Source organism: Ornithorhynchus anatinus, chromosome X5 (assembly GCF_004115215.2).
Source record: "Ornithorhynchus anatinus isolate Pmale09 chromosome X5, mOrnAna1.pri.v4, whole genome shotgun sequence".
Taxonomy (NCBI): Eukaryota; Metazoa; Chordata; class Mammalia; order Monotremata; family Ornithorhynchidae; genus Ornithorhynchus; species Ornithorhynchus anatinus.
Genome location: NC_041753.1, coordinates 58,616,853 through 58,642,366, shown reverse-complemented (window position 1 = coordinate 58,642,366; position 25,514 = coordinate 58,616,853). Strand labels below are relative to the sequence as shown.

The window sequence follows — 25,514 nt, the reverse complement described above, 5'->3', positions numbered from 1 at the left end:
AACTTCTTTGCTATTTCATAGGTGGGTACAGGTAACCATTGGATAGCAATCAATGGTACTTAATGAGAATTTACTGTGTGTAGCGCACTATACTAAGCACTTGATAGAGTACAACAGAGTTGGTGGGCGTGTTCCCTGCCCACAAGGAGTTTACAGTCTCGGGGTGGGGGGAGTGGTGGTGGGGAGACAGACATGAATATAAATAAACCAAATTACGGGTATGTGCTTTTTGGGTCTAAGGGTGGGCTGAATGTCAAGTGCCCAAAACCTGCAGATCCAAGGATATGCCTCATACAGCTACAATCTTTTCTCTTGATTTTTATTTTTGTTAGACACAGTGGTTAGTTAGCATCCTGTTCTCCCCCCACTCACTTTCTGTTTTCCCAAAGAAAACTAAAAACAGTAATTAAGCATTTAATAGTTTGATGTAATAGGGAGGGACATACCAAATCTTAAACTCTGTTGGTTGACTTCTTTGTTTATTAATGTATTAAAAACAGATGGTAATTCCACTTAGAGATTCAGAGTTAAAACTGTACTAGAGCTAGCCTTTTTTCTAAACAGCATTTTAGTTTGTCTTTGACCCAAGAAATTTGCCATGCCCTAAAATATTTCCAAATGAACTCAAAATCATAGAAAAACTTTGGGGGTTCCTAAGATAACTCTACCAATTTCCAGCCACAGTGTTATTTCCCCAAGGTAATAATGATTTAGTTGGTTTCTCCTTGCAAAATGGATCTGTTTTACTATTCCATTTCCACTCGATACCATTTTCCTATAAAATGGGTATTATGTTCTTGATGAAATGGAAAATTCACACAGCCTAGTGGAAAGAGCCTAGGAGGTCAGAGGAACTGGGTTCTAATTCCAGCTCCACCATTTGTCTACTGTGTGACCTTGGGCGAGTCACTTAAGTTCTATGTGCCTCAGTTACTTCATCTATAAAATGGGGATTAAGATTGTGAACTCCATGTAGGACATGACCTGTGTCCAATTTGATTATCTTGTATCTACCTTAGTACAGCGCCAGGCATGCAGTGAGTGCTTAACATATATCATTTAAAAAAAAAAACTTGCTCTAGTATGTGCTCTGTGAGTGTGCTCAACCATTTCTTTTAGCATCACGTCATGTTCTATCCAGAGTCTGTCTAGTGAAGATGCACATTATGAAAGAACTAATTGGATATTCTAAAGTGGATCCCCGCCTTACTCTAAATGGCATCGTTATCTTTGTTTGTGGGTGATGAGAATTCAGCAGAACCAGCCTCCAGGGGCCCAAGCTTGAACCGTTCTTTCTTTACTTAGTTCTTTGGGGACTTTTATCTTTAATGGTTATTATTAAGCCAGTAATGACTGATGTTTGCAAGTGAGTTGTTCCTTAAAATTTTATGCTGGCTTTGCTGGATTGTGTAAATGGGTACATCAGATTAGGCCCTGTTTCATGTTTGCTTGGGTTTTTTTTTTCCTAAATCTAGTGAAAATATTAACATCTTAGCTTGAAGCATGTTCATTTCTTCAGAGAAAATAGTGTCGTTATGTTGTTCAAAAATATGTCTGGAAGTCATTCTTAGTCATAGATGAGATTAATGACCAAGAGATTTTTATGCACATACTTGGCTGAAATGATTAGTGAGCACCCAACAAATTTCTTCCAAATTGTCTACGTGCTTCTCATCTGCTTTTGCTTAAAAATGGTTTTTGGTTTTGCTTCTTGGAATTGTCGTCTTTCTGAAGCCTCTGTTGTTCAAGAATCAACTCATTCCTGATCTTCAGGAAACCTTATGGGCAAGGAGCACGTTTACCAACTCTGTTATATTGTACAGTGCTCTGCACATAGTAAATACTCAATCCCATTGATTAATGGATTGAATTGGGAGTGCTGGGATCCTGTCCCAACTCTGCATCCCTGCCCTCTCAGCATGTTCCCTGATTCTGTGGGCAGGAAACATCTACCAACTCCATTATATTATACTCTCCCAACCACTTAATACAGTGCTCTGCGCACAGTAAGCACTTACTAAATGCCATTGATTGACTGAGGGCACCAGTTAGCACACTGAATGAATTTCACTAGATGATAGTAGAGACCTGAAAGAACTAATGCCCCCTCTCTGTCCTCCCCCACTTAGATTATAAACCTCTGTGGGATGAGGACCGTCTGAACCGGTGTTAGATTGTTTCCATTGCCAAGGCGATCAGTACAGTGGTCAGGAAGCACTTAATAAGCATGTGGTAAATGTCATTATCGAATAATCAGCTGGTCTGTTTGACACATTTGAGGTTAAAGAATGAGGCAGCAACAAGAAATAGGTCTGTACGGTGAGAGGTATGGATGTGGACGTTTCTCTCGTACTCTCTACCCATTGGCTCTCAACCCACTGAGGTGGGCTGAAAGCAGGATTGGTGAAATGTGATGCCCTAAAGTTTATTTTCCTTCATAATCCAGCCATTGCTGCTCTTATTTGGGCTTGCCTAATGCACGTTTGAGGCAAAAAATGGTATTTTATTCTGAAAGATTACCTCCCCCAAATATTCTGTTATTATTATTATTATTATCATTCTCTAGACTGTAAGCTCATTGCGGACAGGGAACTTGTTGTTCAACTCTGTAAACTCTGTTAATCAGTCGTGTTTATCGAGCACTTACTGTGTACAGAGTACACAACAGTGTGCAGAGCGCTTGGGAGAGTACTGTATAACAGAGTTGGTAGACACAATCCTTGCCCACAAAGCGTATAGTGCTCTGCACACAGTAAGTGCTAAAAAAAAATCCAATTGATTGATTAAATAAGATTGATGCATACCTTTATGTAGAGGCATCCATTATTTTCATGAAAGATTCTTTTGGATTTGGTGTCTCTAAAATTGAATTAGCTTCTCCTTTTGAACATCAGAGTGATAGAAATGTATGTTGCATTGACTAGATCAGATATTTAAATGATTTAATAAAACAGAACTTTTAGTTCAGACAAGCAGATATCAGAATTAGTTTTATTTTGTTAATGAATTGTACATCGCCTTGGTTCTATTTAGTTGCCATTGTTTTTACGAGATGTTCTTCCCCTTGACGCTGTTTATTGCCATTGTTCTTGTCTGTCCGTCTCCCCCGATTAGACTGTAAGCCCGTCAAACGGCAGGGACTGTCTCTATCTGTTGCCGACTTGTTCATCCCAAGCGCTTAGTACAGTGCTCTGCACATAGTAAACGCTCAATAAATACTATTGAATGAATGAATGAATAAAAGGGTCACTGTCGATAGGTTCAGATCTTTAGATTGTATGCTCCTTGTGGCTAGGGAATGTGCCTTTCTCTCTCCCATTGTCATATTTATTGAGCGCTTACTGTATACAAAGCACCAAGCATATAGTACGGTGTGCGTTGCAATGATTGATTCCATCCCCATTATGATTCCAAACTGGGTCCCTGCCATTAGGAGTTATCTGAGTGTAAAATAGAAAGCTTAGTTTTACAGTAGTTTTTGATTCAGTTCCGACGTGATTTGAAAACCTACTGGAGTGGTAGAAACTTGATTTTTGTCTTGATGAATAGCCAGTACTTGAAAAGTAATAGCATGCTTTTCAACCTAAAATAAGTTACTGCTGGGTTGAGTATCTTTTGTAGCCCTTTCCTCTGGCATATCAACTCAGATTTCACTTTAAAATGTTTTTTCACAATTTGTTTAAAAGAAAAAAAGATGAGAACATTCACTGAATAACAGTGGTATTTGTTTCTTAAGAAGAAATCATTTAAGAACTGTTGGAAGGTCAGAAATGGTAGGTGTGTTAAATATTTCAATGGTCAGGTTGTGTACTATTGAAATTTTTAGAGAGCTATGTTATTAAAATATGCATTACTAAAAATAGATGTGTACTCCCCAGTGCAGTTTGTCATCTTTATCCTTGTTTTAAATGTCTATAGAAATAAGCCCAAATGCATTGGAAACTGTAATTGAAAGGGGTTTAATAGTGTCTCCCTCTCTCCCTCCCTTCCTCCCTCTCTCTCTCTCTCCCCCCCCCAACCCCCCCCCCTTTTGTCTTCCAGAGTAGAAGATGAATAATCTTTCATTTAGTGAACTGTGTTGCCTCTTCTGCTGCCCACCATGTCCAGGAAAAATTGCTTCTAAACTGGCATTTTTGCCACCTGACCCTACTTACACTCTGATGTGTGATGAAAGTGGAAGTCGCTGGACTCTACATCTTTCAGAACGAGCCGATTGGCAGTACTCTTCTAGAGAAAAAGATGCTATTGAGTGTTTCATGACTAGAACCAGCAAAGGTAATAGAATTGCCTGCATGTTTGTGCGCTGTTCACCTAATGCCAAGTATACTTTGCTCTTCTCACACGGAAATGCTGTTGACCTTGGTCAGATGAGCAGCTTTTACATAGGACTTGGATCCCGAATAAACTGCAATATATTCTCATATGATTACTCCGGATATGGCGCAAGTTCTGGGAAACCTACAGAGAAGAACCTGTATGCGGATATCGATGCTGCTTGGCTGGCTCTTAGGACAAGGTAAAGTGTTAGTTGCATATTGTTTTTCAAGAATCTTTGTTACCTTGATTGTTCTGGTTCAGAATAGAAATTTAAGAACCATTTTTGGCTTCCAGCCCAGAAGGGGAATAAAATAACGCTTGTATCCATCAATGGCAGTGTGAGAAACTAGTGTTTCAATCCCATTTATTGCTTAAGTAAAATCTAGAAGGGTAAGTTTGGCTTTCTCAATTTAAGGACTGTAACTTAATTCTGCATGAGCAGACTTTAGGAGGATGGCTCAAAAGTTTGAGTTTGGGGAAGAGGCGGCCCATCAGTACTTAACAGAGTTGCAGTAACCTGTACTTGGTCTCTCTTCAGATGAGCATCGTGCATTATGCCCGTGAAGTTCAAGGGAATATAACTGACTTGTTCCAAAATGGAAACACGTCGACTACACATTTCACTGCATTTTCTTGAAAACGTTAAATGTTTGCAGTACTATGATTTCCCACAATGCTTTGTGCCTAACTTCACAGTTGTTATCGGGAAATTGAAATTTCTTTCAGGGCAGGTAGGTTTTGCTCAGGAAACTTCCTTTCTTCTTCACTCTACCTGCCTAGAGAGACACTGATCCATAAGCAAGGTTTGTTCAGCTGCTTTATCTACTTCTCCCCGTATTTTCCCATTGTTATCCTGCTAAAAATCTTGCTCTCCTTATTCTGAACCAGGACCAAACCAGGTACATTTCGCATCCAGAGCAGGGGCGCTGGTATTCTGTGCCTTGTGGGGTGTCTTATAGCCACCAGAGAAACTCTCACCGTGGCACAGTAGTTACATGCCATTCAGAAGAAATGGGGCCGGGCCAGGAGAACCCTCACTCCTGGCTTCTGAAGGTCTTTCCTACCAGCTCTTCTCATTTCCATAGTAGTTTGGGGGAATCGGGGTCCAATCTCAAAGAGGAGGAACCGAAGAGCTGATCGAGAAGGCCCCCTTTACTAACACCATCCAGGACTTCTGTCCCATTTGTCCTATCTCTGTTCCTCGATAATAGAAGGAAAAAAAAAACAGGCTAATAAAGCAACCACTGCCTCATGGAATACCAGGACACTGTGATGATGAAGACAGTTTTTTTTTTCCCATACAAGAAGAACACAATCCTAATAGTGCATGAACCGGCAAGCTACAGAGTTGATATTGCAGCACTAAGTGAGACGTAACTATCGGGTAGACAGCTCAAAGAGAGACTCCGGATCCACCCTCCTTTGGAAAGGCCTTCCCTCTTCAGCACAGTGCTTATCAGGGGCTGGATTTGCAATCAGGCAATCACTAATCACGGTCCTTCAAGTCTGCCTGGAGGGATAAGTGACTGTCTGATGACGCTAAATCTGCCACTGACGCAAAAGCACTTTGCTCCCTTCGTCAGCCCACCTGCCCCCACCATGCCAAACTAGTATGAAGTGAAAGAATGTTGTGACGGAGACCGAGGCACACTCGTTGTGGGAATGGTAACTTTGGATGAGCTAAATTGTCAGAGGGTGACTTTTAACCCACGAGTTGGTAGTAACACCCACACGTGAAAAAAAGTCATTGGCCCACATAGGATTGGCACACTCAATCGCAATGGCCTGCTATTGCTAAATGGATGTGCCAAACATCATCTCGTGATCACAAATTGCATCTTCCACCTGCTGAACAAGAGAAAAGCTTCCTGGGTGCTTTCGGGCCCTAGACACAGTGGCATCTCATCAACTACATGGTAATGCAGCAGAGAGGCCCTTAAGGTCATGTGGATGGTAGCAGGCAGAAGAGGGCCGGGCGGGTGTTCATCCGATACGTTTCTAGCTCCCTCTGACTGTACGGGCATTGTGTTGAAAAGTGGTCTCAAAACAGCCAAGACCGCTAAACGTTAAGCTCCAGGAGAACAAAGCTATCCCAAATCGCTCTGCAGCAGTGTTACAGGGGCCCTGCTGAAACTTCACCCACACTCTCTACTCTAAACGGTGAATGGACAGTATTCTCCGTAATACTGTCTACCAGGCAGTCTTCGTGACAACAGGGGTATCCAGGTGAAGTCCCCAAGATGGATTTGATACAAGGTGACTCCAGCAAAAAGTCGACTTGCAGCATAAGTACGGCACCAACACCTTGCAGAGCCTCGTGACTCAGACAAGAGTGAGGTGAACAGAAACCTGCATCACGACGTACACTGGGTTGAGGAGTATGTGGCGACAGGCAGTGGGATGCCAAAGCAGAAGAAATCCAAGGCAATGCAAATCAGACCACCACTCGACTAAGACCATCACTCTGAAGAGAGAAGACGATTCTAGCCTCATCCCACAAAAGGGGGGAATCCTGAGTAGAAGAGAAACATTACAATGGTCTCCTCGGCACGCCTTTTACTATTGAAGATGAGACTCTTCGAAACATAGAAAACCTGCCCATGTGGCACTCGTCCCAACTGTTGAGGAAGTCACTGCAACTGCCATGAAAAATGGCCAAACAGCTGGATGGGATGACAACAAGAGAGTTGGATGCGGTATTAGAATAAGCTTGCACTCCTCTGGGGAAACTTCCAACTCAACAGACTTTGAGCCCAGAGTCCTAAAAACAGAAAGCCGCAGATGACTGTGACCAAAAGCACACCCCCGAGAAGACGTGCATATTTTTGTTTCCCTGAATCAGCTTTCACCAGGAAAGCCATACACCTAACCAAAAATCTAGACTGGCAATACTGCGCTAAATTCTGGTACTGACCATGAATGCACTGATAGGCAAGGAAGTAGAAAATCGAATCAGGAAGACTTGCACGATAGTGAGAGTCTGATGGTAACCCCTAGGTCAAATAGAAGATTTACTCAGCTGCAGTCCTGTCTAACATTCCCTACAGCACTGAGACCTGGATTTCCCACTCACTAAATCTGACTCCTCGAGCTTTTCCATCAGCATCACTTTAGAGCTAGTCTCCACATCGTGTGGCAAGTAGGATCATAAATAACCAAGCCCATCTCCCAGCATTGAAGTCAGGCTCATCCCATCACAGCCTCACTAAGTAGGTTATGTGAAGAATGTGGACCACGGTAGGATAGCCAAACAGATGCCATTTTAAGGGAACAGTAAAACAAAGCCTCTGACAATACTGCATCCCAGCTACGAAATGAGAGCCAATTGCCGTGGCTAGACCAGCATGGAGTACTGCAATCAAGACAGGGATTGCTCTTTTCCAGCAGAAGCTTCTCAAGGATCTTGAGACAGGGACACAAAGGTGAAAATAGTGCCAAGCACTACAAACAAAAATGTAATAATACCACAAAGGACAGGGGGTTTTGTGGCCTTCATATACACACACGCACACACACACATATACACACACCCATGTGAATTTTTTTTAACCATCAGTGGCATCTTTGAGTATGAAAGATAGGTAAATATCTCTCTACATATATGTATGTATATAACGAGAGATTGTATGTATACTGGAATATATAGTATCTCTGTTCCATGCTTAGAAGAATCTGATTTTACTTATTCATGAATTGTAAAATGAATAGACTGAAAAGGATATATATTGGGGATATGCTGTAAAGAAATTTAAAGAGGAGTTATACAGCAGCAGCTGAGGGAGCGGGTAGGGTTAAAACAAGAAGAACAGAATGAATCAATCGTATTTGAGTGCTTACTCTGTGCAGAGCACTATACTGAGCACTTGGGAGAATACAATAGAATGTACAGAAAACTTTCATAGTAAAAAGGTTCAGAAGTAGGGTTTTCAGCTACAGAGAGTATCAGCTAAACATGGATTGAAAGTCCTCACAAAAAAATTACCAGCCCCATTTTTTTAAAAAAATCAACTGGCCCTTTACTACGATGTATGCAGAGATAAATGAAATCTATATTCTTAATTTTTTTTACTTCGAATAAACGGATTGCTCTCCAAGTCATTTTCTTCATGAAAGTGCAGTTGTATGATATTGCTTTGTTCTTGTGACTTGAGATTGTCTTTTTTTGAACCAGAGATGTAAAAATGGTATTTCTAAAATAAATATAAATCCAAACTCGATAGATGCAGTAAAAATTATTTAAAATTAAACTCACCAATTTCATTGAAAGGGGCGGGAGGGGGTGGCTTTACTGTTTGGAAGTTTTTATCCAAAGGTATTATAAATGTCTATTAAATTACCCAGTAGTGTAGGCTGCCCTGATGGAGGATGGACGTGTGTGTGTGTGTCTGTGTGAAAACAGCTTGCCTTTGTCATACAGGAAGAGGAGAAAACGGACTGTTGATGACCCCGTGAAGACCCCCTTCCCCATCTGAAAGTGGATACAAACACCCAGAAAAGTCCCTGTTAACACCTGGAGAAGCCCTCTAAGGGCCAGGGCTGGGGAGGGGTCCAGCGAGCCAGGAGGAACAGAAGCAGAGAGTCATCAGGGAGCTGATGACTCGATCATCTCTGGAAGACCCTGATGCAAGACTGAGAGCCCCTCCCCTCAAGACTCTGGCCCTGGAGGAAGGCCCAGGACTGTTCATCTCCAGAAGTGGAGAGTCAGGGTGTGAAAGCCGGGTGTTTGTAGTCTGTAAGGACTTAACAGGAAACAACGAGGTGCCAACGCCAGGGGCTCATCAGTACCCAGCAGACAGGAGAGAAAGGCTGGGCGAAGATACAAGGTGCTAATGTGGGGAGACTGGATAACGGGGGAGTTTGTGTGTGCTTGGGGGCTTTTGTCCTGGAACTGCAAAAATGGGGGAATCTGCTAAACCGACTGCCCTTTTGAGAGGAAGCAGCCTCAAGGGAGTGCATATGGTTGAGGGGATTGATACTCTTACCACGAGGCAAATAAACCTCACTGAACCCCATCTGAAACAATTTGAAATTGGAGTGTCAGGGAGCACCGTGGGTCCGGAAGGCCTTCGAGCAGGTGGCTGGGACCAGATAGAAAACTCAATTTACAGTGTAAATCTCTTTCACAGTTTCATATGGCAAGTCTTATACACTTCCATTTTGTAGCAGGAATTTTTCACTTAGTCCATTTTACACCAGATCCTCCCTTGTCCTTCTAAAATTAGAGGTTGTGGGGTGAGTGGTTGGAATGTCTTAAAATTGAAAGTTAGGTCTTTATGCTAGTGTCTTCAACAATCATATCCCACCAGCTAATTACACACCTGGGAGTTGCTTAATGGATCTCCTCAAGTGCTGATGGAGGAGCTAAAGGAAGAAAGTAGTGGTATGGTAAACTCAATGCCTGTATCATAATTGGAGAGCTGTCACTTTTCAAGTTTATTTTAATACTATAGTATTTCTTTAATAACCTGTGTTTGCGAGCTTAGGCAGGCAGACAGAGGGAGAGCACTTTGCAGACTAGAAGAGCATTTCTGAAGCCATGTACCGCTATGTATATTTGTCCTTCAGAGTCAAGGAAGACACCACTGATGGTGTCTGGGTTCACCTATGAGTGCATGTGTGTGGCTGAAAAGGCCAATGCGATACCCACAGTCCCGGCTACATTGGGCACACAAAAAGGTTGTCCCCGACTGTGGTGGTGTGCTTCATCTTTGCAGTGTCCGGCGCTGTTTTCTCGTTTGCCTCCTCGTCTCTCTTTCTGTATGAAGATTTTGCTCAGAGAGCCACCCCCTTCTTAACGGCAGCATGCCGCACAGGTCTGTCCTCGGTAGTTGGCTCCCAGTTTTCAGCTGGGATGCAGCATTGTCTGAGACTTTGTCTTATCATGTCCCTAAAACGCTTCCTCTGCCTTCCTTACTTTGTTTCCCAATTTCTGCTCTCCATCCAGCAGCTGTTTAGGTGTCCTGCTGTCGCTCATTCTCCTCACATGCCCCACCCACCATAGCTGTGTTAAGGTGAGCAGAGCTTTGAAGCTAGGAGACTCACTATATTTCAGAACTTCGTTTTTCTTGCTCTTGTCTTGTCATTTGATATTGATTATGTACCACTAGTTCCACCCCAGAGCTTGCATTTGGGAACCATGACATCAATCAGTGTGCCCGTCTGCTAGACTGCACGTACCATACTTAGATCCCATATCTGTACCAAGTCCTAATGATTTTACTGGAGGGTTGTTTTTTGTTTTTGTTTTTGGTCTTGGATGTCTTTTTGTCTCCTCTCTCCTGTCTTTCCAGACCACAGAGAGAATAAAGGATTGGGTGTGAGGGGAGGTTGGACAAAGATGAGACTGAAGATGTTAATTCTCTTAAGCAGAAAAGTGTAAGCACAACCAATATCAGAAAAGTGAACATTTCCATTGGCATATTTGAGCTATGGTTTAATTGGCCTTAAAAGATAATAGTCCATTAAGAGTTTATACCCTTCAATGCTATCCTTTGATTTGACTTCAAATTTATAGAACTGTCAGAAAGGTACTCCAGATTTTAATGATTTCCATGAGATGCTGCCAGAATTGAAGGTACAGTTCTAGTTTTGTCACCAATTCATAAAGCTATTGTGCTTTATGCCATTCCATTTTCTTTAGCTGAAGATAGTTGACTAATTGTGCTGGAATGAAATAAATCTATTGACTCCTTCAGAGATGATGCCACTGAGAGAAAAATTTTATCCATGTGGTTTTAGCTGAAAACAGCAAAGCAAAACTGTTCATCTCTTTCTTTCTGGGCACATTAAGATCACCTTTTGTTCTAGTCTGTTGGTTTCCCGTGCCTGGCGACATTTTTGATTTTGCTTCTTATCACGATTCTTCCAAAACCTTTGTTTGCAAGGAGCTACCCCATTCCCGATTGCATGGTTGCCACTGGGATCTCTCAGCAATTCGCAGCTATGCCACATTTTTCAAGGATTTGTATCATTTGACGTTTTAAAAATGCCTTTTCTTTCCTGCTTCCTTATAATCCTTCCCACTTCAGTGCTTCAAACAGCAATACTGAGGTATCCTCCATTCTTCTTCTGTCTCACCCAGTGAAGCTGTCTGTGTTGCATTGTTTCAGTGCTGACTGCAAATTGGAAAGCTACAAAAAGCATAAACTGCAACAAATCAATACGAAAGAATAGAAAAAAATAGTACGATTAGGGACAGAATCTTAAAAAGCTAAAGTCGAAAAAGAAGCCTAGCAAGAGACATAAAAGGTAAGTGTTCTTTAGCTAGGCAAAACAGGAGGACCAAATAAAATGTATCCTCCCATAGAAAGTGTCGGGGTGGGGAGAGGAGGATGACAATGGGTGATCTAAAAGGAGGATGCTCTTCCATTTTTTTTCCATTTTTCACTTTTATTCTTTGAGAATTTTCCATCACTAGCTATTCAAATGCAGAACTGTGTTTGCATTCCACTTGTGGTGGGAGATTGAAAAGCCAAACTAGAATTGGATAAAGAAATCATTGAAGATTACCAAAAATAAACCGTATGTAGGCTCATTTAGAGAACCTGGTGACATCTGCCCACCATCAGTTCTCCAGACTCATAGCTAATGGCTTGGTGATCGCCCTGTGATTGCCCTAAGACATAAGTCCCTGAGACTTGTAAAAGGATAAATGATTTGACCAATGACCCCAGTAATTACAGGCAGTTTTGAATGGCAGTATTGCCCCTGCCTCTCTGCTGTCCCTTTGGTCTCCAGCAGCTGCAACCCCACCTCTCCCATTTTACGCAGCCCCGAGGGCCTGGGCTGTGAGAATTATTTATTTATTTGTTTGTTTATTTTAGCCTTCATCACTACCTCCATCCAGAAGAGCACAATATTCTAACAAAAAAAACCCACCATATAACATTGACTGACCATATAGCATGAGGTTGAGCATGGAGCAAGAACAGTTACAGTTGGACTCCAAGTGGGTGGGACGTACCGAGTGGCACCTCACAAGGCTCGAGCATATGGCCAGTAGTAGCAGTAGCATTTATTGAGTGCCCATTTGGTGCAGTATACTGTTCTAGGCACTTGGGAAGTACAGAATACTCCCTGCCCCACCAGCTTCCACACTTAACAGGAGAGTCAAACATGAAACTATTTACAACTAGAGTGGTCAGAGTAAATATTGAGCAAACATATATGCATGAGTGTATAAGGAAGTTCATACCTTGATAAAGTTGGCTGAGGGTGCTGGGAAATTAACTGGGGAAAGATTGTTGGAGGAGGTGGGATTTTAGGAGTTTTGAAGGTAAGGAGACCTAAGGTCTGACTGATGAGGGGAGGGGGAGCAGGAGAGAGAGTTCCAAGCTGAGAGAAAAATGTATAATGGAATGGAGATGAGAGAGAGAGAGTCAAGACCAAAGTATAGCTAGAAGGTTAAGTTTGGGTTTATTTTTTTCCAGTGGCATGGACTGAGAGTTTGCTCTGTTTTGTATTGATCATACCCTCTGGACATTGCATTTTGAAAGGTTCTCATCCCTCCCATGACCCCCATATTGTCCAGGCCTTTGCTACCCTGTAGGTGTGAGAAGTAAGTTGCTTTAGTGTAAGCCATCAACTTGGCTCCAGTGTTCTTCGAGATTCTCTTACCATCCACCACTTCTGGTGGGGGGTCTGGAGAAGGGGGAGAGAATGGTAAGCCAGGGGACTGGACAGCAGAGAAGCAGCGTGGTGCAGTGGAAATAGGATGGGCTTGAGAGAGGAAATGGGTTCTGATCCCGGCTCTGCCACTTGTCTGCTTTATGACCTTGGGCAAGTCACTTAATTTCTCTGTGCCTCAGCTCCATGTAAAATGGGGAGTAAGACTGTGAGCCCCACCTGATTACTTTGTATCTATCCCGCTTCTGCCACTTGTCAGCTGTGTGACTTTGGGCAAGTCACTTAACTTCTCTGGGCCTCAGTTCCCTCATCTGTAAAATGGGGATGAAGCCTGTAAGCCCTACGTGGAACAACCTGATTCCCTTGTATCTACCCCAGCACTTAGAACAGTGCTTTGCACATAGTAAGTGCTTAAATGCCATCATTATCATTATTATTACCCCAACATTTAGAATAGTGCTTGGCACATAGTAATCACTTAACAAATACCATTATTATTATTATTATTATTATCACTATTAGATGGGACTATGGCCCCAAAACCACATAAACCAAAACAGGGCCTAAAGAGCTCTATGTATGGACCAGATGCATTCCTAGAAAAGTAAAATGTGTAGTTCCAAAATATCACTAAACTCTGGTTACCAGTGATGCCTGAGTCTCTCACTGTAAATGATGGCCAAGCCTCAGTTCAGTCACCAAGACTTTGGGACCAAGAACCTACATAGAATTGATTAATAGTGACAGTATAATGCCCAGCACCACTCGCAGTCTCACCCATCAATCAGTAGTATTTGTTGAGCATCTGCTGTGTACTAAGCGCTTGGGAGAGTACAATTGAATGAACATACCTGCTCCCTGCCTGCCCAAAGATCTTACAATGTAGCAGTGCAGACACTAAAATAAGTTACAAGTAGGAGGAAGCAATTGAGTATAGAAGATACGTAAATAAGTGCTAAGGGAGAGTAAGTTGTGGTTTTGTTGGGGCAGTGGGTGAAACAGTTGATTGTACCAGATCATGGGTCTCTTACCCAACCCAGTACCCTCACCCTGTATTTCCTGTGTGCTCCACACTTTGCTTTCTCCCCAGAGTCCATTGCCACCACACTTAAGACACTATCCAGCGATTTACAATAATGATGAGCAATAACCTAACTCTGACACTGTCGTTTTTAACCAAGGATACTATCCACCATCTGCCCCTTTGGAAATAGACGTTGACTCCCTACAAAACCATAATCTCGCTTTGATCTTATAACTATGCAAGTCAGAGTTTGCATCAGTTTGATCAGTTTGCATCTGGCTTCATGACTAGCCCCTATTCATCCACATGGTCTCTGAGGTACACCTGGCTTTCCGCACTCTGTAGAGGGGTTTTACGGCAGTCATCCTTCTAAGCTCTGTTCCGTAATTTTAGGCCATTAATTTTGTTCCAGTCATATTTCCAGTATATGTCCATTTTCATAATCTGGGCCAGGTCCTAGCATCTGCAATCCAATCGTGACAGTGTCTCACCTCCCTCTCCTCTCCCTCCCCAGCATCCGCCGAATCTCAAACTGGATGCTTGGGCCTAAATTAATGACCTTTGCACTCTCAGAAGTTGGTTCTGGTTCCAGAGTTGTGACAAAATGAGCTCAATTAGTTATGACTTTCATTCATTCAATAGTATTTATTGAGCGCTTACCATGTGCAGAGCACTGTACTAAGCGCTTGGAATGAACAAGTCGGCAACAGATAGAGACAGTCCCTGCCGTTTGACGGGCTTACAGTCTAATCGGGGGAGACAGGCAGACAAGAACAATGGCAATAAATAGAGTCAAATTAAAGCCCTCTTGCCCCTCAGGTCTCAGTCCTGGAGCCAGTTTTCACATCACCACTGCAGTTTCACAAGCAGTTCCCATGCATGACCTCCAGTTTTCCCCCCTCCATCTCAAACAGTTACACAAACCACTCTTGTGTTCTGAAAGTCGCCATCATCATCATCATCATCCAGACGATGTTCCCGATGACTTCTCTGTGGTCTGCCAATGACATTTTGTAACGTTCTTCCTGATGTCTTCATATCCCAGTTTGGATCCCTGAAGGTAGGCTCAGTGGTAGCAGTGACCTCTCCCCGGGGCCTGTCTGGGCTGCTTGTGGGTCCAGGCTCCTCATGTGACTAGGAGGGCACAATTTTAACAGCAAAATGATTGGATTTATAAGTATCCAGCTACATAGAGCATGCAGGCACATTTGTTAAGTGAGGTGATAGTTTTTTCTAATATGCAGAAGTAGTAACCAAGTTCAGGAAAACACACCACAAAAAAAAAAAAGACCTCCATCCTTTATGAATAGGAACATACACTTCTTTAGACGTAAATAATGCAAATATGAGTTCAGTTCATTTGAAATCTCGTGTTCTCTTTGGCCAGTGGTAAAACACGACTCCCTCCTCTTAATTTTTGTTTGACCATGCCCAGAGGCAAGTACCACCCTCAGTAACGAAAAGATGCCTGGATCAAATAGATCCTCAAAACTTTAGAAATTTTCAGTTATGCACACAAGTAAACACTTGATAAATATGATTGATGTTTCGGACTTTGTAGAGGGAACATGTTACCACTTTCATTGAACTCATTACCACAAATAATAATAATAATGGTATTTATTAAGCGCTTTCTCTATGCCAGGCACTGTTCTAAGCGCTGATGTGTTCCTTTCTTATTGTCAATTAATGCACCTAATTATAAGGCATTTAAGGTGTAACTACACAGCTAAGGAGAAGCAACGTGGCTTAGTGGAAAGAGCCCAGGCTTGGGAGTCACAGGTCATGAGTTCTAATCCCGACTCTGCCACTTCTCTGTTGTGTAAGCTTGGGCAAGCCACTTAACTTCTCTGTGCCTCAGTTACCTCATCTGTAAAATGGGGATGAAGAATGTGAGCCCCACGTGGGACAACCTGATTTCCTTTTATCTACCTCAGTGCTCAGAACAATGCTTGGCACATAGTAAGTGTTTAACAAATACCATAATTATTATTCTCTCTCCTTCATCGACCAACACAAATTCAACTGCATAGTCCCTAATTACATCAGGGTTAGGTGTTCATAGAAAATGAAATATCCCATTAAACCATTTTGTGTTGAAGAGCCAAAAGAACAGATCAAATTCCAAAATTCCTCAGCTAAGATTCTGAAGAAAACAAAAGATTAACCAAATTTCCTGTCCTGTCCCTGCCTTACCTCAGTGAGCATCTCCTGTTTGCACAGACTCCAGATTGAGAAGCAGCATGGTCTAGTGGATACAGCACAGGCCTGGGTTCTAATTCCAGCTCTGCCACATGTATGCTGTGTGACCTTGGGCAAGTCATTTCACTTTTCTGTGCCTCAGTTACCCCATCTGTCAAAATGGGGATTAAGGCTGTGAGCCCTATGTGGGATAGGGACTGTGTGCAGCCTAATTACCTTGTATCTACCCAGTGTTTATTATAATGCCTGGCACATAGCAAGTGCTTAACAAATAGCATTTAACAAAAAATCCATAGGGATATTCCAGTACGTGCCCTTTGGCTCCAGACAAATGCTTTCAATGATTTAAGAGCCACATTGCCCCAAATCACAACCCTACTGAGAGATGGATAACAAGTTATAAACTCTAAAAGATGATAGGTCAAATAACACAGTAACTCTTTCCAAGCCCATTGGAAGTTGAGCATCTCGTACCAATCTTCTGGGCGCTTTTAAAGATGAGTCCAGGGGGTCCATTCATAACTTCAGCAACTTTTCTTAATTATTCCCATTTTAACTGACATTCCTTAAACCCGTGACTCACCTTTTCAGAAGACCTGGTGTCTGATTACAGCACAGACTGTCTGCCATAGACAAGCGCTGATTCTCTTGAAAGACGGCTGGTTCGTGCCTGCATTTTAGTTAACTAATTAGTCCGTGTTTTTCTGAGTTTCCCTCCTGTTACAGGTCCAGATCAACTTGAGGGCCCCTCCATCCCCATTCAAGGAGGTTCTGATGATCTTCTCCACGACCTTAGTTTGAGCAGCGTATCTTAGAGCTATATCTCCCACCACCTCCTCCTCTTCCTCTTTTTTTTTCCTGAACTACTGACTGTACTTCCAGTTCCAAGGCTCGCTCATCTACTTCCTACTTATGTTGTTCTTGCTCCTGTGTTATTCCAGAGCTCATCGTTATAGAGGCCTGAACCAGAATCCTCTGCTGCCGTATCGTAAGCTCCCAAGCACTCAATTACAGTGCTCTGCACAAACCGCTGATTGATTGATTGTTCCGCTGCATCCTTTGTTAAGGCCAGAATGTGACCCCGTTGGGCCGTCGTCTCTTTCTAGAGGTTTGGATTCCTCCTACCCGTGCTTGCCAACAACCTCTTTGACCTAGCCCCATTTATCCTTTTCCTTTGGGTCCCAAGTTTCCTTGCCCAAGACCCAGAGGGTCAACTAACCAACTACTTAAGGGGACTGCCACAGCTCCCCCGACATGCCTTAAGCACCCCTGAACAAATTTAAATGTTCCTCATTTCCAAATACCTGTCCCAGAAGCGCCATCCTCCATGATCAGGTGAAGAAAGACGCCCTGCTGGCAGCACAAGTGATGTTACTTGTCCCAGGGCGGAGAACCTGTAATCTCAGCCAGTCCCGCTAAGTGAATCCTCGGATCAACACTCTGCACAACACCCAGAAGTTGTAGCGGCACCTCCCTGCTCCAAGCCACCAGGTTTTCTCTCCGAACTGTGTTCAGTGTATATAGGTTTTGAATTCCCCTTCTCGTCACTGTCTCTCCTCCCGTATTCCTCTTAGTCCCATCCTGGTATCGCCCCTTCAGTTGACGTCCCTTAGCTGGATGCAGCCGACATCCCAGATTCCCCTCGTTCCCGAACTGGAGTTTCAGCCTCTTCTCGTGCCTGCTCTTCTGCAGCTCTTGTCTTTGCTCAGAACTGTGAGTTAAAACCTCCTAGTTTCTGTCCCCGTGATGTACCAGGTTGCCCACGGGGATGTGCTGTGATTGGTGACGGGACAGATGGTCCCTCATCATTTGGTATCGGGGAGGTGTTCCCTTAGGCTCTTCCAGATAACTGTCAGCAGAGCACTAAAGCTGTTTGCCAGAAGAGAGTCTGTCTCCCCTTTGGGGAGAGTTTATTTGCAAGCCTAATCAAGCAACACATACACACAAAATTAAATAATTCCTCTGTAGGGGAATGTTGTTGAGAGCACTAGAACCAGGAGGAGGAGCAGAGTTGAAATTTCTGCCCTCTCAGCCATTCACACACACACACATCGAGTCTTTTCCCTTTAAGGGACAGGTACAATGGAGCTTGCTCACTCAAAATTTTGCCCCCTCATATGTGGCAAAACTGCCACCAGATTTAAAAGCAAGTCTGGGTTATGTGTACTGAATTTGTTCCCTAATCTATTCATTACATTGTAATTTTCATGTAATGATTTGCTGTCTTTTCCACTTGGACTGAAATGGAAACGTTGTCAAAGCTATTCTAGGCTAGGCTAATTCAAATTAGGATTAAGAATCCCGATTTCCAGTGACCAGTTTAACAGTTAATGATAGTTGGAAAGTCCCATAATTTCGGGGAGGGGAGGGGGGAAGACTACTAAACTTTGATATTACTCATTCCTAATGGGCGGTAGAGATGTGAATGAGAAATGGTTCAGGGTAACATACCTACTCTTGGGGATGGAGAAGCTTATATACGACTATAGAAAAGATTAGGATGACTCAGCTTGCATAGATGAGAAGCAGTGGGGCCTAATAGAAAGCACAGGGCCGAGAGTCAGGAGACCTGGGTTCTAATCCTCTCTGCCCTAGCCTACAGTGTGACCTTGGACAAGTCACTTAGTTTTTCTGTGCCTCAGTTTCATCATCTGCAAAGTGGGGATTCAATGCCCGTCCTCCCTCCCTCTTAGACTGTGAGCCCCGTGTGAGACAGGGACCGTCCTATCTGATGAACTTGTATCTACCCCAGTGCTTAGAGCAGTACTTGACAATAAGTAAGCGCTTAAATACCAAAATAATAATAGTAATACTAATAATGAAGGTTGAGAAGTGATTGCTTTTTATGAAAAATATTTAACGCAATAAGGAGAAGCATAGAATTGTCGTTTGACCAAATCCTACTATAACTGGAGAACACCAGTTGAAGCTTGAAGATGGTAGGTTTGAAGCCTAGAGAAACAGTTCTTTACACAGCGGTGGGAGGCACATATCAAATTTATTACTGCAGGAAATTATGAAGGCAGAAAATATTGACAGGTTCAAGAAGGGCTGAGTTAAGTGCATGCCTGAGAGGTCTATAAATGGATCACTAGAAGGGGGAAACGAGAAAGGCCCAAGCACTTTGATTCAGGGATATTAGTGGGAGTGATTTCTGATTGTCATGCTGTTCTTTCATGCATCCTTTGGTGCCACTGTCGAGGCCGTGCTGGGATGGCTGGAACATTGATCCACTCTAGTATTGCAATTCTTATGTGTTATGTGAATTTCACTGAAATAGGGTCATCAACTGTTGAAATACGTAGAAGCTGTTGTTTCTTTTCCTGGGGGCTAAAAAAGGGACCAGTTCCATCCAGACATCTTAAGATCAGGGTTGGTCTGGTTAGGGGTTCCTAACTGGAGTGATATAATGGTAGTCTTCACTCCTTAAAGGAGGTTGGGTGGAGGTGAATAGTTCTGACTTCCCTGAGATCTTCAGGAACAGATTTGGATCCCTAGCCAGGGAGCACTGGGTTGGTTACTCTAGTTCCAACCCAATCCCCAGGGTGTCCAACCAAACAAGACCAGCCTCGGAAATGAGGAGTGAAATGGTGGACTGTTGGTTCATTGTTTCCTGTCCATTGTGAGGCTCGCTTTTTCTTTACATCTCACAAGGTAGAGGATTTTGGTTCAATTCTGAAATAGAAATTCCACCCCTTTGAAAATATTGTGATGCAATTTATTAGTAAACCCAAGTAGACATAATAGTGGATTCCTTTTTGTACCATTGCTGGGTGGCAAATAAGCTAGTTGAAAGTGTTTTATAAAACAAAACCAAAAAAAAAAATTGGGGTTTTGTTTTAAAAGTCAGATATCAAAGACTTGAAAAAAGGTGGGTCAAGCGTAAGTAATTGTGTTCTCTTTGATACTTTTGAAAGTTCATTCCACTCATTAAGCTCAAGTCTTCAGAAAAAGCTGAAATTTGCACACCAGCCTAATCTGTCAATTTATCTTTTAACACTTCTGAATTATCTTAGGTACGGTATCCGTCCTGAAAATGTGATTATATATGGCCAAAGTATAGGAACAGTGCCATCCGTGGACCTTGCTGCTCGGTACGAGAGTGCTGCCGTCATTCTTCATTCTCCTCTGACCTCAGGAATGAGGGTAGCCTTTCCTGATACTAAAAAGACCTACTGCTTTGACGCATTCCCAAAGTAAGTGCTCCTTTAAATATTTGGCTACTCCGATCACCACAGTTATTCACTCGAATTGAAAAGCTGTGTAAACTGAGGAAAAAGGTGAATCTATATTTCAATTGCGGTACAGTCCAAATATGAGATTTGGAATGACAGACTGGGTAGGGGGATGGATTGACACTCTCCCTGTCCTTATGAGGTAAGGGGTTTCTTTCTCCATTGTCCTTCTGGCTAGTCGGGAGAAACAGAATCCACCTGTGGGAGAAAATGGTAAGGGGAGAACACAGTAGTAAATACCAACTCTGTAAGTTGTAACAGTAAGTGCTCAATCAATACTATTGATTGATAAAATATTCTGAGTTGAGGGGATTAGGGAGCACAGTGGCAAAAAAAAAAGTGGAGGAGAGCCATAGGATAGCTATTGCTTTCTTTCACCATCCAAGCTGTCCTGGGACTTCATTAAATGCTAAAATGTAAGCCGTCCCTGTACTATATGATATTCACGTTCATATTAACATATTGTGGTTTAGGTTAAGTGCCGTCTATATGCACCAAGCCCTGTACTAAGCTCTAAGGTAGATTCAAGACAATCAAGTAGGATATAGTCCCTGACCCACATGGGGTCACAGTCTAAGGGAGAAGGAGAAGGTTGGGCACTTAGAGAATGGAAAAAAAACAAAACCTTAAGTCTCCTACGTGTGGGAAGCAAATCCATAAAAGGGGGGAAATAATTTCATGCAACAGTAATTATCCTTACCTTATTATGTTATTTGTTAAGTGCTTTCTGGGTTCCAATCCCTGTTCTAAGCACTGGGGTAGATATAAGTTAATTAGGTCAGAGACAGTCCCCATCACACATGGGGCTCACAGTCTAAGTAATCTACCTGTCGTCTTTTACCTCTGTAAGAACTTTTTCATTCATAGGCTATATTTTACCTTTTCATATCTTCGTATAATGCTCTGCATTTGCACAGCATTTTTCTTCCTGAAAATTTAAGGCATGTCAAACACTTCACTTGCTTTGAGATAACTTTGTAAGGAGGTGGTCTATTAAGTAGGTGTATACTTTTCCAAATAAAAATTGCTGGCAGCTGGTAAGTAAATTTCTTTATCGGTTTCAAATGCAGTCAGAGACCCACGATTACATTAAAATAGAAAAATATTCCTGGCAGCGGGTCACACTGGGCTTTGGGTTGGCCGAAATTGCTCTGAAAACAAGGGTTGTTGTTTTTTCTTGTTGACAATGACTCCTTAGGAGCTAGCCTGCATGATGGTCAGGGATTAGAACAAACAGGAGGCTTGTCTGAAACCTCCAGTATGGTGCCTGCCTTCTAAACACAAAGGCTTTGTTTCCTTGCTTGCAGTCAGCAAAAGCCTCCTCAGAATGAGGATTGAAGCCCCCATTAGCCGATAGCTGGATCAAACTTCCTTCCAGGGCTATTCCTCTTTCATCCACCCTGCAAGTACCATAATTGCTGCCTCCAGTTGAAAGCACATTGTCCTTCAAAGGCGAATTTTTCCATTTTGGGAAATAGAAACTTTTGCATTGAAATGCATATCTTGATATCCTCAGTTTTCTGAGTTTGGTCGACAGCAGCACCACTATCCCTGTCCCAGAAGCCCCGTAACCTTGGTGTCCTCAACACTTCACTGTCTTGCAACTCTCAGAATTTGATCAACTAACTGTAAAAGCTTCCCAAATATTCCTCTGCATCATTCCTAGCTCCTCCCCTTTCTCCCCATCCAAAAAGTTACCACCCTGGTCCAATCTCTTGTAATATTGCAGACTGTTTGTATCCGCCCCCCTCACTGGCTTCTCATGTCTCCAATCTTTCCCTTCCCCCACCCCATCACCACCCCCTCCACAACACTGCAGTCTATAAAGCACATGACAAAACAGAGCAACACTGTGACACACATCTCACCACTCCTCCAAAACCTCCGCTGGCTACCCATCTCACCCACATCAAGCTGAAACTCCTTACCACTGACTTGCAGGCTGTCCACCAGTTTTTTTCCATCTTACATATCGGCTCTCTTCACCCAGGACTCCGCAGGCTGTTCTCTTGGTGCTTCTCCAGCTCCCTTTCTGACTGTACCTCACTCTTGACTCCTGATACCAACCACTCATTCACACTGTTCCCTCTGGTCTGGAAAGTCCCTCTCCCAAATTATCCACCCCACAGCTCTCCCAATCTTCAAAGCCTTCTTAAAAGCCCTCCTCCTCCAGGAAGCCTTCCTGATTTTTTTAAAAACGGTGCTTCCTATGTATCAAGCACTGTTCTAAGCCCTGGGGTAGAGACAAGTTAATCAGGCCAGATACAAGCCTGGCCCACATGGGGCTCACAGTCAAGTGGAGAATGGGTATTGAATCCCCATTTTACAGTTGGGGAAACTGAAGCCCGGAGAAGGTGAATGACTTGGCTCACATCCGAAGAATATGAGGGAGACTGGCAACAGACAAATAGGAGAGATGAAACAGTAAAACATAAAAGCAACATGAAAGGCAAGGACAAATGCACAAAATAAAAGCAAAAAGCCATAGGGTACCGTGGCTAGTTTTTTTTCATGCCTCCTCAAGCTGCCCTGGAACTCCAAATAAGCCCTAGTGATTTTTAACCCTCCTCATTCAAATATCACTCTGCGTAGAGAGATTCTTTTGAATTAGCTGTGGACTAGTAATCTTTAGCAAATCAATTGATGGTATTTATTGAGCGCTTCCTCCCTGCAACACTTGGGAGAGTACAATACAGTGGAGTTGGTCAGCATACTCCCTTCCCTCAACAAGCTCACAGTCTAGAGGACAAACACTACAGAATCTCAGGCTTCGTCCCAAGAAATAATAGAGGCAATAGAAGTAAAACTTTAGGATCTAGCACAGCGTTCTGTACCTAGTAGCTGCCCAGGAAATGCTGCAGACTGATTTTTCAAGTGTACTGTCATGTCCCATCTTACACAGCAGCTTTTCCTCCTTCAAAATCTGTTCAATTGTTCTTGTTCAATATAAAATTCACAATTATTTCCAAACCACTAGGAAGAGAAAATCTCTTGAGTCTTAACTGAAATCGACACTTGAGGAGATGGCAGTCATGCAAGAAAATCTGCCTGATATTCCTCACCTTTCTTATTGAAAATTTTTTTTGGTTTTTCTGTTTGTTTGTTTTTTCCCTCCCTACAGCATTGACAAAATCTCTAAGATAACATCCCCAGTGTTGATAATCCACGGGACTGAAGATGAAGTCATTGACTTTTCCCATGGCCTAGCACTGTTTGAGCGCTGCCAAAGACCTGTTGAACCTTTATGGGTTGAAGGAGCCGGCCACAATGATGTGGAGCTTTATGGACAGTACCTTGAAAGATTGAAACAGTTTGTGTCTCAGGAACTGGTCAATTTGTAAATTGCTTTGTACATTTTACATACTGTGTTTCCTTCACCGCCGAACTGCACACCTTGGTAAATAGCATAAAGCCCAAAGGTTTTGTTTGCAAATCATGTCAGTTGCCTTCATAAATGTACAGGTAATGATTTGTTAACAGAATTAATGAAGGTTTTACTAAAAACTGGAAAATTAGAGTAACATGCAGTCAAGCTTGGTAATTTATATATTTTGTGTGACATTTTTTTTTTTATTAGAAAAACATTAGGAGTACTGTATGAAATCTTTGTGAAATCAAATGCTGTAAAAGTGTTGCCAAATGCTTTACCATATCAGAAACAAGTTTATAAATATTTTTAAAGCATCTCAATGTATTAACCCTATTGCAAAGACGTACTAGCCTTCTGAATAACCATACCTCTAAAACAAAGAGCAAATAGACAAAATACAACAAATTGTAATAAATACGAGAACATGCACGTTCTCTGGAGTTGACCCAGACTCTGTTGTACAGGGGTAGAGGTCAATAACATTTTGGGGATTTTGTTATGTAAATATATTTGATCTCCTATGTCCTCTAGTTACCTTTTTTATTTTCTCCTCCCTGTCCCATTTTATTTTAATAACAATGTGAGAATCTTAATTTCCAGCCCCACACTTACCAACTGGCTTCTCTGTCAAAACGGGAAGTCAGAGAGCAATGAATTGTAACAGTTTTGATCGAGAAGCTCGGTACTTTGAGGCAACTAACCTCATACATTTTCATATTAGTTATTTTGAAGATGTCTAGAGCTCAAAGAATAGTTTTTACATTTTAAACTTTGGCTGTTTATGTAGAAATGCAGTACTCTGATAGTGTAGAAATCTGAAAGTCCATTTGGTTTTATTCAGAATCATGTGCGTACTTGAAGTTGTGTCCGTTCATCTTTTTTTAAAAAAAAGTCTAGAACCTATTGTTTTTGATTATTGTCTGAAGATTTTACTAATTTACTCCTACGTAGGGGAAACGAGAAACATAACACTTTTCTATTAACTAATGTAGTAAAAAAAAAAAAGACAAACTTTATAAGTTGCCTTTCCTTGGACGAATCTTGCCTGAATAAAACGATGAAAAACAAGTACAAGTAAAGTTAATGGAATGTAGTCTAATTTGTAAATGAATATTGAAACAATGCACACTGTGGATCGATTTTAAGGCCTTATGTAGTTTTAATTGTTCTGCTTGTTCTGTGGTTATGTCTAAGACTATTGTATATGATTCCTTTTAAATGTATATCAAGTATTGTGAATGCTTTGCTTCAGATGTCAACAGTAAAAATCAAGTATTCCATCCATTTTGGGTTCTCTGTACTTTTCTGCCTCCTCTCAAGAAGAGAATGGAGGTGAGGGATCTTTGAGGTTTACAGGACATAGATTTTTAGAGAACCATATACTATACTGAACCTGACTCCATGAAGATTAGCGTGTAAGCTTTCCCTTGATTTTGTAAATCTGCTCCTCTGTGGTACGATAGTCCCCTTCTCTTTGGGATCAGGTTTGAAATAAAAGATCCAAGTTTTTGGTTGGTTTCTGAGGGTGATGTGGAGGTAATTCCATGCCAAATTATCTTTGGTTAACAATCAATCAGTGATATTTATTGAGAACTTATTGTGGATCATTATTCTACTAAAATATTCAGCCCATGTTTCCCCACTCCTCAGGAACCTCCAGTGGGTGCCCGTCCAGCTCCGCATCAAACAGAAACTCATCACCATTGGCTTTAAAGCAGTCAATCCCCTTGCCCCCTCCTAC

The 25,514-nt window shown here is 42.3% G+C and overlaps 1 protein-coding gene across 3 annotated transcripts in view; it reads left to right on the top strand.

The window, feature by feature from the left end:
- The window catches only part of ABHD17B (abhydrolase domain containing 17B, depalmitoylase), a 46,919-nt gene extending 21,862 nt beyond the window's left edge, over nt 1–25,057 (top strand). For 2 of the 3 annotated variants that reach the window (XM_029055011.2, XM_029055012.2), the window contains exons 3-5: nt 4,042–4,516; nt 20,185–20,364; nt 23,525–25,057. In XM_029055011.2, coding sequence (XP_028910844.1) covers nt 4,050–4,516; nt 20,185–20,364; nt 23,525–23,744 — 867 coding nt within the window. In that variant the 5' untranslated portion in view covers nt 4,042–4,049 and the 3' untranslated portion in view covers nt 23,745–25,057. The remainder of the gene's footprint in view (nt 1–4,041; nt 4,517–20,184; nt 20,365–23,524) is intronic. The other variant, XM_001505450.4, reaches the window with a different exon arrangement.
- The last annotated feature ends 457 nt before the right edge of the window (nt 25,058–25,514 follow it).